The 16,325-nt window shown below is 40.1% G+C and overlaps 1 protein-coding gene across 2 annotated transcripts in view; it reads left to right on the forward strand.

Moving 5' to 3' along the window:
• The window catches only part of ANO4 (anoctamin 4), a 105,371-nt gene that overhangs the window by 46,467 nt on the left and 42,579 nt on the right, over positions 1–16,325 (forward strand). For both annotated transcript variants that reach the window (XM_054386471.1, XM_054386472.1), the window contains 4 exons: positions 2,791–2,922; positions 12,381–12,487; positions 13,915–13,970; positions 14,722–14,843. In XM_054386471.1, coding sequence (XP_054242446.1) covers positions 2,791–2,922; positions 12,381–12,487; positions 13,915–13,970; positions 14,722–14,843 — 417 coding nt within the window. The remainder of the gene's footprint in view (positions 1–2,790; positions 2,923–12,380; positions 12,488–13,914; positions 13,971–14,721; positions 14,844–16,325) is intronic.

The raw sequence follows: 16,325 nt of genomic DNA on the forward strand, positions 1-16,325 counted from the left end.
CAGTTGCAGCTTTATTTTTCCATTTTCATGCACCTTACCTCTAATAGTGATGGCATTATTTATTTATTGCTTCCTCTGTGGGGGGTCTTAGTGCTTTGTTGGTAAAAAGCAAGGCAGTGAACCAAGTTCATCCCTTGTGTAACATTATTGAGCTTGAGAGATGAGCACTTTGAAGGACTTTCACTCAACTATTAAATACCTTCAAGGTTATGTTTGATGCCTGTTTTATGTCTGACTTAATGCAATGAAAAACTTAGTGCTGCAGTTTGTCTTTTCTTTTTTTGATACCTTGGACCATTACATGAAAAGGTCTCCAAAAAGCCTGAAAAATATATAGGCTTGGCAAAGACCAGCTCATACCTTGGCATTTAATGCCACAGTGCTGTTGATGCGGTTTTCATGGGTTTCTAACATTCTATTTGCTGTGTCACTCTTGAGGCCAGTGGATAGATTCCCAGGAACCTCTAAGAGACATGAGTTAAATTTACCAAAATGTGCATTTTGGAGCAGACAGCTGTATCACGATGCAGGTCATTTCAGTAGAGGAACATCCATGGGAAAACAAATCACATCATACCACTCTGCTGTATGACCATATTAAAAAGCAGTTTCGTACTTGAAATTGAATCACAGGTGCTGGTGACTTGAGAGTACCAGCACTGATCTCACTTTCTGGTCTTTGTTTCTTTACCTTAGTAAGCTCTCAGTGGACATTTTGTGGAGTTGAGGCATTTTCATCATGTTTACCTAGTCAGCACAGGCTAAGAGACTTACACAATTCTTCTAAAGACATTTGTCCTTTTGCTCTTCCAAGGAGATAGCTAGGGAGTGTTTTGCCTATGGATGGATGTGCTCTGTGTTCTGGGCCTTCCAGATAGGGTTGGAACTTTCTCAGAACCCTTTGCTAGCTTGGGAATGGCAAACCAGTCAAATTCTGGGTACAGACAGTGAGAAACCAACATGAATAATGCATTGCTCTTAAGTGGGGGAAGCACTCAGTGCCTGCGTGCATGCGTGTGTGGTGTGATAAACCTGCAGCAGGCATATCTCAAATGTGCACCTTGACTTCCAGGATGAATGGGAAAGGATTGCAGATTAGCAAGGGTGTTAATAGCTCAGAGAATTCAACACTGATTTTAGTTTAAAAATAAACATGGAATGGGATATTTAGACCTTTCTGCCTGATTCTTCTTCCTTTTTCCTTAAGGAATCACTAAGCCTGCTGAATACACAGTAATGCAGAGATTGTGGCCTTTACAGAGGAAAAACTGGAAGCCAAGGGACAGGGAATTTCCCTGCAGAGAACTTATTTTTTCCTTATCAAACCTATTTCAAGGCTCTAAGCCTGAATGCTGCAGCTGGAGGGTTGTAATTGATCAGGCAACCCTTTGCAACCCTGGGGTCTGACATCTTTCTTGCACTCAGGCACAAATGTTTGTAAACTCCTCCTGTGTTCTGAACTGCTGGGACAGTGCAAATACTGCCCATGAAGAGTTTATGGTAAATTTAGTGTAAGGCTTATATTATGTTCAGATACACACTGAAACAGGCAGAATGAAATGTGCCTGGGTCTGAAAATTGGCATTAGCTTTCTTATCCAAGATAAAAATACTTGATGGGAGAAAGTTGAATATTCCAGGAAATATTACATGTGTTTAAAATGAAAGCATGAAATAATTTTTTGTCACTTTCCCACACACTCAGCTGCTTGGGTATGGATTGCCCTTCCTCAAAGTGACTATGGAGAGCTTACAGAAATTTGGTGGCCACAGAGTTACTGCACTGACTTCTGTCAAAATGAAACAAACAGCTATGTTCCCAGTTCTTGAGCTTCATCCAGAACTGGATTTGAAGTTCAAAGAATGTTAATTCATGCCCTTTATCTCCACTCCTTGGACAGATTCATCCAGTGACTGAAGCATGTGCATAGTCCATAATTTGTGGTCTATGATTTCTGCTGCCAAGGGTCACTGGTTAATACCTGATGGTGTTGGGAGCTTCTGAGAGAGTAGGGCTCGTTGTGCCAGACATATCTCATCTTTCTTATGTGTTTTTCATTATAACACAAATTCAGACTTGAATTTGGTTTAGATTTAGCTCTGATGCTTCCCTTTCCTTTAATTTCCTTGTGCATCTTTGCATGAGTGCATTTCCAGTTAGATCTGCCCCTTTTCTAGCTTGATCTTAGTTTACTTCCACTTTCTAAACATAAGAATCTGTGTAGCAATCACCTCTAAATCTAGACACTGAGCATTGTGGTTTCATGGCCATTGTAGCCTTGCAAGAGACTACAAATTCAACCAAATAAAGTAACACCTTTTTTTTTTATATAGCATTAATTGTGAGGTAAGAACCTACATGGAGTGCAGGGACTGCTGGGATCTAGCTGCCAAAGCTCTCTCTCAGTCTTTGCTGTTCTCACATTTATGAATCCAAATTCTAATGTGGTAATTAAGCGTTGAAAATTAAACTGACTGAAAAGCTACAAAATAAAGCTTTAGAGAGTTGCCAAAAGCTTGCTGGGCTCAGTAAGATTTGCAGTGGCATGTACCATCAGCATTGCTTTTCTGCTGAGGCAAAATAAGATGCTCCTCTGCCGAAAGCTGGTTAGGATGAATTAAGTTCAGCATGTATAATCTGGTCTACCTTGAAAAAAGTCAAAACCCAGTGCATCTTTTCTAGTTCTGAACATGAAGTGGCCTAGTTTGCCAGCATGTGTTCTTTGTAAGTGCTCTGTAGTACAATGAAAAAACCACTGTCTCAAGTGCTCACGCTTTCCATGTGCTGCAGGATCGAGAAACAAATAAGCAGGTTTCGAGGATGGTTGCCTAGAAAGCCAATGAAACTGGACAAGGAGACACTACCAGATCTGGAGGAGAATGACTGCTATACTGCTCCATTCAGCCAACAAAGAATCCATCAGTGAGTATTTTATTATATCTTAATTTCAAGATGAAAACTTTTTTTCTTCTGGATTGATCTTGGACAAAATTGATTTCTTAGTTCATGTCCTGAAGTCTAGTGCTTTCAAATTAGTTCTTTGTCACAAAAAGGGAGTTCTGACAGAGTATAAAGTTTGTCTATGTTCCTAATAATTAAAGGTCCAGCTCAAAGCTAAAGGAAATCAATGAAAAAAATTTCCTTTGAATTCAGTGGAATTTCAATTACACCCCTAAAGTGGTCAAATGGCTAATTCTCTTGCAGGTCAGAATTGCACTTTGTTAAAGATGTGATTAAAACTCCCTAATCAAAATCAGTCATTCCAACAGTGATGGTGAAAAGAAACTGACGCTGCATTTTATTTCTTGTTACAACTAGAACAAACAGAACTCTAAAGAAAGAAGAGGATTTAATTTTGTTTGTATTTCTCTGGTTTTTACTTTTATTTAAGCAAAACTGCTTCCAAAATGCCACTGTTAGAACCTGCTAGTGACTGCTGTCCAAGCATACCAATGGCACTAATGTGACTAGAGAAATCAGCTGAATATTTGAAGCCTTTATTGACTTGCAAAATGCACAGCAGAAAAAGCTCCACATGATGTTCACATCAAATGCTGAATTTCAGGACTGTCAAATTTTGGACAAAGAGAATGTCTTATGGGGAGTTAGGATATTTCTGATAAGGGAAACAAGGAAACTGAGAACAAAATCACAAAGAATAAGCAGCAGTGGCCAGAGTAGAAACAGAAGACACAGAATTACAGGCAGCTCAAAGTGCAAATATCTGAGGTTATAATCAGGGAGAAGCCAACTTGATACAAACAAACAATTTTTCAGGGATTGGATTTATCAGCTGTAATTAGATTGAATAAAACAGACCTTCTCTGCCATCAGTAGCATCTTTCCAAATACAGCAGAAAACCAAACCCAGGTGCAAATCTCCAGGGATATGTCAGTAGATGGCTGGTCCTAGCACCAATCACCAGTCAGGGTTCTCTCTAATGACTGTCTCAGCCCTAAATAGTTATCAGGTTCAGACTACAGAGTATCTGAGCAAGGAGATGGGTCTGTGGTTGTGCCATGCAAGAGGAAGAATAGGTACAAATTAATTTGGGAATAGACCAGTGATTTAAAAAAAAAAGAAGAAATTGGGACATCCACAATGTGGGGGGGTTTAATAGTAATTTTGCCTGGGACCCTCAACATAAAAAGGCCTGAATGTGATGGAACAGGTCCAGAGAAGGGCCACAAAAATGATTAGAGGGCTGGAACACTTCTACAAAGTTAGGCTGGGAGAGTTGGGGTTGTCCAGCCTGGATAAAGGAAGGCTCCAGGAAGACCTTCCAGTACCTGAAGGGGATCTGTGAGAAAGCTGAGGAGGGACTCTTTACAAGGGCTTGTAGTGACAAGATGAGGGAAGAGAAATGAGGGATAGATCTCAACTGGATGTTAGGAAGAAGTTCTTTACTATGATAGTGGTGAGACACTGGAACAGGTTGTGCAGAGAGGTGGTGGAGCCCCATCTCTGGAGACATTCAAGATCAGGCTTGATGGGACTCTGAGCAATCTGGTCTAGTTGGGGATGTTCCTGCCTACTGCAGGGGGGTTAGACTAGATGGCCTTTAAAGGTCCCTACAATTCCAATGCATTCTATGATTCTGTGGTAACTTCCCTTAAAACTACAGCACTCAAGAAAGGATTTTTGTGACTGAAGGAGAACTGGTGTACATGAACCAAAACGTTTTCATTCTTCTGCCTTGCTCGTGGTTGTGTTGGTAAACAGTAAGAAAGGGAGTTGTTAAACACTGTGTTCATTTTATTAATGTTCCCTCTGTTGTTTGGCACTTCCCTTACATCACTGCAGACTTTGAAGCTCTACTTCCCTGCAGGCCTGACATTTTCTGTTTTGCTGTGTACTCTTCTTTTGCTTCTGTGTGGAGACTGATTAGATGCTGGCTAAGCTGCCTTCCTCCTCCCAAAAGGTGCTGGCTCTGAGAGGGTTCCTGTGTTCCTATCATGCTGTTGTTGCCTGTTGGCTGTGACTGTCTTAGTCTGCTTCACTAGAATTTTGAAATAAAATTACTTGTTCAATATAAAATTACTTGTTCCATATTCCTCTAGTGAGATGCATGCAGGTGTTTTAATTGTTCCAAGAATTTCAGTGGTAAGCAGAGCATGGTCCCAGTACCACATCAATGCTCAGCTGGGTGACCTCAGTGCTCAGACTTTTCAGCCAACATAAGGCCATTTTCTGAGGATCAAAACTGTGAGTAACACTTTGAGTTCTCAAAGTCCTCAGAGAACAAGGAATAATTGCAGAGCTGTCGCTCCTTGTGCATTGTGTTAGAGTGGTAGCTGAAAAATGTCACTAGTGTGACATGTCTGCTTTTTATCTGATGTTATGTACAGATTTTGAGTTCCAAGTTTATAGTAGAAGAATAACATTTGCTTGCAAATCTGGAATCCTAAGCAAGAAAGAAGAAATTACATGAGTGGGAAGTGCAGTAAAATAATTTCTAGGAAATAACCAAAGGAGCCTAAAACATTTAATCAGTCTTTTAATTGCACTAAGAAGGAGGGGGCTACAAGAAAGCTGGGGAGAGACTTTTTAGGCTATCAGGTAGTGATAGGACTAGGGGGAATGGAATAAAGCTGGAAGTGGGGAGATTCAGACTGGACATGAGGAAGAAGTTCTTCCCCATGAGAGTGGTGAGAGCCTGGAATGGGTTGCCCAGGGAGGTGGTTGAGGCCCCATCCCTGGAGGTGTTTGCAGCCAGGCTGGATGAGGCTGTGGCCAGCCTGCTGTAGTGTGAGGTGTCCCTGGCCATGGCAGGGGGGTTGGAACAAGATGATCCTTGTGGTCCCTTCCAACCCTGACTGATTCTATGATTCTGTGTTTCTGGCTGTTGTACAAGTATTTATGGAGAGCAAGACATGTGCCTTTGCCAGCTGAACTTCTCTAGGATTAGTGTGCTGTCATACAGCAACGTTTATCTAAGACATGCTGAACAATTGCTTAGTGGGCATTCACAAATACAACCATCTTGGAAGCACAAAACTCCATATACTGAATTTTCAGAGAAGATCTGCATGCCCTCACTGTAGGTTTTGCCCCATACCATGGATGGAAGTTTCAGAATTCTTCCTCTTTCCTGCTTTTATGTACTTCTCATTTTCTAAAACATCACTTAATACTGGATGATCTTCAAGGTCCCTTCCAACCTAAACCATTCTATGAATCTATGAAATGGTCATGAGAGCTTGTCCATGTTTCATGTTTGTCCAGTAGTGCAGGATTGCAGTTTAGGTCTGGAATTCCTTATTTAGTTCTTTCTTCATGGCCTCAGGGATTTTCAACTCATCAAAGAGTAGGCAGTTTATCTTTCTTAATCCAGCCACAGTTTTCACATCCAGCTCTCCAGTCTGATATAGATGATCTTTGTAACATCTTCAAGGGGAGGTTTAGATTGGATATTAGGAACATTTCTTTATCAGAAAAAGTGGTCAGGCATTGGAATGTGCTGTCCAGGGAGGTGGTGGAGTCACTGTCCCTGGAGGTGTTCAAGAAACATGTGGACATGGCACTTGGGGACATGATTTAATGGTCATGGTGGTGTTAGGTTGATGGTTGGGCTGGATGATCCTAGAGGTCTTTTCCAACCAAAACCAATTCTATGATTCTATGATTTGTGACAGCTGCTTTCAAAAGCATGAAAAGGCAGATAACTGACAATATTTACAATACAGATTCTGGGGAGGAAAATAGTTAAGACTAAAACCAGCAAGATCTTTTTTTTTTTTTTAATAGAAATTAATATTCTTGAAATATGAATATAGAGTGAACCTGTGCAAATTTTTAGATTCTGTTGGTGATCTTTTTATTCTTGCATTTTTCTTTCTCATTCCAATGGAAAAGGACAGCTGTTGAGAAGGGTTAGCTCTCAGAAGAAAACTCAATTTATTTTAAGAGGCACAGCTAACCACCTACCCTTCCCCCAAAACAGGCAAAGAAGAAAATGCAAGAATCCCATTTGTAAGATGTTCCTTTAACTTTTGCTGCATAACTTCAGGTTTTCTCTTAAAGGGATTAATGCATACTTTATATCACAAAATTGTCAGTACAAGAGAAGACCAAAACTCATCTTATTTCCTGAGTAATAGAAGATCTCAGAGGAAAGATTCTCTGCCTGGCTGAGGCAAGCAATTTTTTTGGAACTGTGTGGAATTCAAAATAATAATTTTCAAGATAGACTTCTGAGAGTATCTCTGCAGCCACAGCTTGGGAAGGGCTTTATTTATGCCAAAGCATTTCTTCTGAAAATTATCAGTTGCATGAACGCACAGTTCACAATATGTGAAAAATGTTTTCCATCAGACATAATAATAATTAGTCATAATAATGATAAGTTCTCTTTTTTTTTTTTACTACATCTTAGTTATTTTATGTAGTGAGCTGTTAGTCAGTTGGGAATAGTAACATAGTAATTAGCTTCAATTTCTTAGATAGCTCCACACTAGCTGGAAAATACTTTTAATTGCCATTTAGAGATTTCAAACTTTATAGCAGGAGCTACTTCCATCCCTCCCCATCCACCCCCACCCCTTGTTTTTTTTTCTTCTAAGGGCAATAAACTCTGGTTAAATAATCCACTTTGAATATGTGTTGCTTCAGTGAAGATTAGACTAAAAAGTTATACAATTAGCATGCCTGGGACAGTATCTGGAGCAGTTTTCAAAATGTCCTTTCACACCAATGACTGATGGAACTGTTCTCATTTGTCCTCTGTCCTCTTGTGATGCATGAGGATCTTGCCCTGCATCTTTGCCAGATTTCCAAGGTATATGTCTCTCAGGGTGGAGTTGCATTTGAAGCTTTCTCTGATGCTCAGATTGGCCTTAACAAACCTCATCCCTACCAATATCCATTCCCACATCCCTCTGAGCTCCTTCACCTCAAGATCATGAATGTGTCCAGAGAAGGAGGGGAGAGGCCTCGAGCACAAGCCCTATGAGGAGAGGCTGAGGGAGCTGGGGGTGTTTAGCCTGGAGAAGAGGAGGCTCAGGGGTGACCTCATTGCTGTCTACAGCTACCTGAAGGGAGGTTGTAGCCAGGAGGGGGTTGGTCTCTTCTCCCAGGCAACCAGCACCAGAACAAGAGGACACAGTCTCAAGCTGTGCCAGGGGAAGTTTAGGCTTGAGGTGAGGAGAAAGTTCTTCACAGAGAGAGTGGTTGGCCATTGGAATGTGCTGCCCAGGGAGGTGGTGGAGTCACCATCCCTGGAGGTGTTCAAGAGGGGATTAGACATGGCACCTGGTGACATGGTTTAGTGGTCATGAGGTCTTGGGTGACAGGTTGGACTTTGATGATCCTTGAGGTCTTTTCCAACCTTGTTGATTCTGTGATCATAGACGAATCAGGGAGCTGCTACCACAAGAGGTGAGGCACAAGACTGCATGGACACTTACTTGTTCTGAACCAGGGTGGTGGCCATTCTTGTGTTTAAGTACATCCACAGTGTAACAACTCTATATTTGAAAATGGCTTTTTATAAGCAGGGAATCAGAGTTCTGCCTACAAACACCTCTTTGTGAAATCAAACTTGGAAATACCCTGTAACAGGCTTTTTGAATTCTCTCTGAGTCTGGAAGTTTTAATCGCTTTTCAATCTGAATGGAATAGGGCATCCCTGGAAAACACATAAAGACCATTCTGCCTCAGATGAGTATTCCTGAGTGAACCAGTTTAAATTAAGAAATTATTTGACTGGCAGGGTGATTTTAGGTGAAGGTTCCAGAGTAAACTGGATCAGAGCTTCAGCAGTTTCCAGGGTGATTTTTGGGGGAAGGTTCCAGAGGAAACTGGATGAGAGCTTCAGCAATTTCCAGGGTGATTTTAGGGGAAGGTTCCAGAGGAAACTGAATGAGAGCTTCAGAAGTTTCCCCCCATTTCCCTCCCTCTACTTCATGTCAGCACTTTTGATACTGTGAGGTGTCAAGTCTGAAACAAAGCCATCAATACAATTCTTCATCCCAAAGTTATCCTAGCCACAAAAAAAAATCCCTTGTAAACATTAATAAACATTTCCTTTTAGTTAAACAAAAATGTTAACTGCAGCCTTAGAAGCCAGACAAACTGAAAACAAACAGAAAGTGATAATAATATATCAAATTTAAAACAAATGCACTACAAAGACATGTGGCAATGTTCTCACTGGAATACTATAGGCTCATCTTGTTGCTGTTTATACAGATGATGATTTTCTTTCTCTGATGTTAAATGAGGTAAGAATCTACTATTGCCTCAGCCAACAACAGCCAGCTTCCACCAGCTGTCTTCCTGGCAATACAGAGAATTAGGCATTTTTCCTATTTAAAAGAATGCACCTCTCATATGGTGATTATTGCTTCACCCAACAACTGTGCTTTTAGCTTGAACTGCTCCCAGCAGTAGGCATTTGCTTGGAAGATAATCTTTTGGTATGGTGAGTGTCAGACATCCACTGTTGTGGAGCAGAGATGCACATCAACACATGCATGCAGGCATCCTCCCTTTCTAACTTTATGACCAGATCATGAGTGTTCAGCTGGCAGCTTCTATATCTCAATACATTTTTCCTGCCTTTTGCTTCTCCAAAATAAGCTGAAAAATACAACTTTTTTTTTTTTTGTCTCTCCAAAGTGATATTAGACAAAGATTCAAGAGTTAAATTTAGCCCTAAAAGTTTTGTACAACCTGAAAAATTACCAGAGAGAATATACAAACAGGAATTCATTGGCAGCTTGCTCTTGGTTGAATTCACAATAACTCAAGGTCCTTCTTTAGACAACAGTTAGCTTTGCTGTGCTTTCCTATCCTTGGAAAGATAGTTTGTAATCTCCAGTTCATAGTCTAATTATTATTAGACTATTAGTCTATTATAGCTACAAATATAATTTCAGTGCAATTAACCTTCACTGACTCTCTGTGTGGCTTACAGTAGGAGTGCACAAGCAATATTTCCACAATGACATTTTTTTAAAGGGACTTTAATTAAGGATCAGCTCTGGAACCTTTCCTGCCAGAAGCATTCCCATTATCTTCATTGGGATTTTATTTCTCAATGAGGACAGTGCACACAACTAAGACTTATGGAACCAGCTAATGGTTGCAACTGTGTCGTGGTACAAATCAGTAGCTTTATTAGCTACCTATACATTAACTTCATGGGTAATAAAAATGATAGTGCATTCATCCTTACTTGTTTTTCATCCTAAAAATGAGGTGACAAAGTGATCAAGACCTTCAATGATCTGTCTCCTAAATAAAGCCTAAACCCTTACAGAGCCTGAAAACAAACTGTGTTGCTCTTATGAATATTCAGGCCCTTCTGCATGCTGAAATTCTAACAAGGGCAGCAGAAACAGAACAGCTGAAGAAACTGTTCCTTTTGAAAGCAACAAGGGTTAAAAACCTCTCTAGCAAGCCTCTGCCTTATGCAATGTAGAGCTCAGTAATAGCTGATGAATGTTTATCTACACCTGGTTTGGAAGTGTCTTCAGCTGTGGTCTCTGTGAACTGAAATTTTAAAGATGAGATTCTCCATAGACTGAGAAAGTCTTTTTCTGAGTTCTCCATTGGATGCTGTAGACCATGAAATAGCCTTCATGGCTATTCCTTGAATATGGATTTACTACCCACCAAACTTTTGGAGGAAGAAATGCCCTTGAAGCATGGGGGGAGAACGGTGGTAGTAGAAAGGGATAAGACCTACACCGACACCGATTTTCACTGTGTAAGAGCAAGTCCTGTGGTTTTTAAGTTAAATTGGCATCTCCCTGGCATTGTCCTCATTAATGCCAACCTCTAACTGGGATGTTGTAACACATAGTTACAACTACTTTGAGACATTCTCAGCCTTTCAATGCCTCCCACTCATGCCTCTCTATTTTTGTTTCCTGTGCCAGAGCCTCCTGCGCCTTTGGTTATGGTGCTGCTGCTCTTTATGGGGCTACTGTACAGACAACTTCACAGAAGTTATCTGAGTGCATGGGGAAAAAAAAAATCCTATGATTTTCTGTATTTAAAATAATAGATGAGGGTTATTTTTAACCTTTACCATATGAAATTCCATCCCAAACCAGTTACATTGTTAGGGATAGTCCAGGACATCCAGAGGACTCATTTTAGCGCTCCCTTTCACCTTTGGTGAATTCTAGCATTGCTCCTGCATCCATGTCTCCATGAATAATGTTGGAAAACACCGAAGGACATGTTCCCAGCCTGCTCCAGCCTCCTCCAGCCATGCTGAGTTCTCTCTCTCTCTCCTCTGCCACTCCTGCTCTCAGATGCCTTTCACTGGCACAAGGACGAGCAGAACAGAACCTCTGCAGCTCTTCTGGTTTAGGGCTGCTTCAGCTAGGGCATAGTCAGAGTTCTTCATGGCAGTTATGAAAGTAAGGTGTCTGCTTCAGACACATCTGGTTGTTCCCTCTCAAAGAGCTGTAACAACACAATTGTTAAGCTTACAAATGAATGCACATAACTAAATATTTCCTTTCCTCAGTATATACACAGGACTGTTTAATCAGAACCCCCACCTACTTATCTGCTTATTCCAGTGTCTGTTTTCACAGTCCATCCTGAAGCCCTGCACACCTCAAGAAGCTGCAGGAATTCTTTAGCAGTGGTTAACTGACAAGCTGAAATAATATTTATTGTCTGCATTTTCCCAGTATTTATGATGATATGCTAAAATGTCTTGTTTTTCTTGAGTTTTCTTGGTTTTCTTTGCATTAAGAAATCTATGTCAAATATAGTATGCCAACCAATCTAATAAATACAATTTATTTTGTAGCTTTAAAAGAAAAAAAAAAAAAAGATAAATGTCCTGGACTCATTACAATTCTGCCTAAACTATTGAACCTGCATTCATACATAACCTCAAAAGTAGCTTTTGAAAGCTAATTTTCTGCTCTTTTTCAGCTTCTAGGACAAAACATAGAAGTATAGCATATTTTCCAGTTACAGCATATTTTCAGTGAGAGTGGTTTGCCAAGTAGAAGTTTCCATCTGACCTTTAATGGTCAAGCATGCTAAAGAAGGCCTGAAACAGAAATCAAATGCAAACTTCTACAACTGCACTTACAAATCTTATGCCTTTGCAAAATTTTGTGCAAGTATTTTGCAGTTTGCAGTGAATTATATAAAAGTGATGCTTATCATAATGAATGCTTAAATATCTTTGATCTTTCTCCACACTTCTCTATGTAATCCTGTGTTAGGGAATGAGTAGTGTTGCTGACATCATCTCATCTGGTGAATCATCTCACTTAATCTGGTGTCTTTTAATCTTCCTTGCACTTGCTCACATCCTGTAGATTTTTAGTGTGCAGTGGGACTCAGTATTTGCTGTAAATGTGCTGCTATACATTCCTGAGATGCTCTTTGTATTTTTATGTAGCTTCATCATTCACAACAAAGATACTTTCTTCAATAATGCTACCAGAAGTAGAATTGTACACCATATTTTGCAGCGAGTGAAATACGAAGAAGGCAAGAACAAAATTGGTAAGTGCTGAGCAATGTTCTTTTAAAGGTGAGTGCTAAGGCCTTAAAAAAACAGTCTGCCTGGGCTCACCTGAGTTTTGAGCTGTTTTCATCTCACCTGCTGCTGTTGTAGGGGCTTTGCCTGGAACACCTGATTATTTCCCTCTAATACCAGGCTGCTTTTACAGCCACATACATCACCATGTGGGATTTATCACCTCTGCAAGAAAAAAGAGTGAAGAAATACATACAGAGCAAGGGTCCCTCAACAGAATAAAGACACTGAGATGCTGGAGCATGTCTAGAGAAGGGCAGCATTGTGGTAGTTTTAGGCTGATGCCTAGAAATTTTCCACATGCATGCAGCCATTGCATCTAGCACAAACCCTTGCAGTCTCCCCCTGCCACAAGATCCCAAGCTCCCTCACATATCTGTTTGTGTTGTACTTAGCATCAACACAGCCTTGCATTGATCACTGGGCAGAGCAAAACCTGGATCTGCTGTAGAGGTTTTGCTTTTCTGCCAGAAACATTGCTAAGCAGATACTAATGCAATCACTGAAAGTGCTATTTGTGGTGAATTAGTGCTTCCCTCTCTGTCATTCCCCTGTGAATCAGGACTGTTTGCTTCTTGATCAATGGAGTTCAGATGCCTTCAGGCTATTAGTGCCAGTATTTAGTTTTGCATTGCCTGATAGCTCTTCAGTCTTATTTTAGTGACTTTCAAATCAAAAAGTGTCCACATCTCAGGAATCATTCATTATTTCCCTGGTAGCTGTCAGTGAAGAGAGACAAAGCCTGCCTGAGCTGGGTGTATGATTACTTTTTTGTGCTAAGTTGCACAATTGTTCAATTAAAAGTGTATTTTCTTGTGCTGTAGTCTTTATAGCTATGAAGTACATAGTCTTGTGTTACTGCAGCCTGTCTTGTTCTCATTCTCTTAGTCCAGCAGTTTTTGTAAGACATAAACTGAATATATCTTACAATGTTGTTACATGGAAATTAAAGACTTTCAATTGCTTTAATGGCCTTCAGTTCAAAAATGCAAAGACCTGCTGTGAAGTCTTCATCTCTGAACAGATACAGCCTTTTGCCTAAATAGCTTCCTTAGACCATAATTTATGGGGTCAAACTTCAGTCCTGGTGGGAGCTGCCTGATTTCACTGAAGTTATGCTAAGGATGGGTTTGGCAAATGAATGTTTAAACACCCAGCATGATAAATGATTAAACGTAAATTATGATTAATATTTGAGCAAGTCTTTGCTTGCATTATGACTTAGTTTATCAAAATCTATAAAAGATGCATTTTTCTACTATGTGTCCTTTACTGTCAATGAGATTCCAACTTCTTTTATCCAGCTCATTGTGAAAATGTGTTTTGCTTTATACTTAGCAGGTTTTTTTCTGGTCTTGCCATTCATAAATAATTGGATACTTTTGATTCTTAGGTCTGAATCGATTGCTCAGTAATGGCTCCTATGAAGCTGCATTTCCTCTTCATGAGGTATTGTTCTCCTTTTTAAATTTTAATTTTTTTTTATGTTTCCCACAAAGTGATTTCTTAGTTGTGTAATCATTAGCAAACAGAGATGAATAAGAGGAGCTGTTCTGGATCTGTTCAATAGAAAGGGCTCAGATTTGATAAATCAGCATCTTTTCCAGGAGAAAAAAAAATATCATGTTGTGGTTTTGTCTTTGAGATTCTTACTTTGACTTGGACACCATTTATTATATTTTTTTAAGGAAGAATAAGCTCAAAGCTTACTGAAGTCAGAGGAAATTGTCCTTTTAATGTCATCTTTAGCTTTTCAAGCACAAGTATGGAGTTTGCATAAATATCTGAAGGGGGCCTACAAGAAAGCTGGAGAGGGACTTTTTAGGATATCAGGTAGTGATAGGACTGGGAGTAATGGAATAAAGCTGGAAGTGGGGAGATTCAGGCTGGAAGTGAGGAAGAAGTTCTTCACCATGAGAGTGGTGAGAGCCTGGAATGGGTTGTCCAGGGAGGTGGTTGAGGCCCCATCCCTGGAGGTGTTTAAGGCCAGGCTGGATGAGGCTCTGGCCAGCCTGCTGTAGTGTGAGGTGTCCCTGCCCATGGCAGGGGGGTTGGAACTGGATGATCCTTGTGGTCCCTTCCAACCCTGACTGATTCTATGATTCTATGAAATTGTGTTATCCATACCACTAAACAAGAGAGATTCCTTATTCTTTCTTCTTGCTGCTGTCATCCATTAATATCCAGATTTGTATTTTAGGGAAGTTACAGAAGTAAAAATTCAATAAAAACCCATGGGGCAGAAAACCACAGACACCTGCTCTACGAGTGCTGGGCTTCCTGGGGAGTGTGGTATAAGTATCAGCCACTGGATCTTGTGAGGTAAGAGTTTCCTGCTTTTAATATGTCACACTAGGAATGCTTTGAGCATAGGTTATCCCTCTTCTGACAAAGCAATGAAAAGCTCAGGTAATTAATGTGTTTTTTCAAATTTGATCCTGAAGTCATGGGAATCCATTTCATTCATGGTGCCACTGCATCCAGAAAAGTCTCTATAGAGCAGCTTGTAGGTGGAACTGAAAGTGAAGGAAGTTTCCTTTTAGAGTTTCCTGACATCATAACTTCCCATGAAGGATTTGCAGAATACTAAAGAGGAAAAATATAAAGGAGGAGAGCAAGGTGTGGTGGCTGGGTAGTCTTAGTTGCATGGAGGAGGTCGTCTTCCTCCTGGGAGCAGAGGTTTGGTGAAAAACAGGCTCTCATAAACTAGATCCCTTTTGTCCCCAAAATGCAATCACAGAAAGAGCCCTGGATGAACTTTAATGATGTTTATAAATGGCATGAAGCAGAGGTCACAGTCTGAGTGACTGCTTTCAACAGGACAAGTGATGGAGGGGTGGAAGTCTCATTGTACCATCTCCCCTAAATTCAGCCCAGCTATGTCACCACAGTCTGAATTTGCATTCCTCTTGGGAACAGCCTGCAAAGAAGAAATACTGAGAAACCTGAGATGTGACTCTAAATTCTTATAGCCTGTTTCAAATAATGTTTTCAGATAGCCTTGCACATGCTAATAGAGGATTACTTAATTTGTATGCATCTAGAGAGGGTCACAGCCTTTACTGATCATTTTGGCAGAACTATTATTGGGTATTAACAGGTTTTTTCTACTGGAGGAGAGGACTGTGAAGCTACAGAGCCTATTAACAAAGTTTTAAGATGTACTGGGTTCATTGAAGATATTGACACATTTGCCACTGGGAAGGGTCATACAAAGCATGCAAATACTCCAACATGCTAATTTCCCCTTTTGTAAGTTCTATAAGTGACAGAAACCTTTGGGTTTATTGATTCTCAACATTGTTTCTAGATGAAAGATTTGTAGAGGGTGGCCCCAGAGATAGAATTATTGATCAAGGCCATATAAAACCTATCAGCTTCATAAAACATGAGGTGTTCAGGCTCTATGGAGAAAAAAAAGTTTACAGAGAAATGCAATTTAAACATTTTACCAAGACATGAAACTTTTTTAATGCTTTAGGAAACAAAGCAATGTATTTGTACCTTATAATTTAAACCTGAAAGCTTCTTATTTCTTTTTTATTACACTGGCCTGGACAGAACTATAGAATTTTTGTCAAATTACACTATGCAAATTGCTGATTTATGGGGAAGCCAATGGTTACACTGAAGGGTTTTACTTTTAGTTTCTCAGTGTGCAATAATATGTCAGTGTTCCAGTATAAACAACTTCTCTCTAGAATGTTTTTCAATCATTTGCCCACAATATTTCTTGTTTGTCAGAGTGCTGTTGAGCTGATAGCTTGGGTTTGGTTTAATTTGGTTTATTAATGTGAACACTAA

This window comes from Indicator indicator, chromosome 14 (genome assembly GCF_027791375.1).
Source record: "Indicator indicator isolate 239-I01 chromosome 14, UM_Iind_1.1, whole genome shotgun sequence".
NCBI classification, from domain to species: domain Eukaryota; kingdom Metazoa; phylum Chordata; class Aves; order Piciformes; family Indicatoridae; genus Indicator; species Indicator indicator.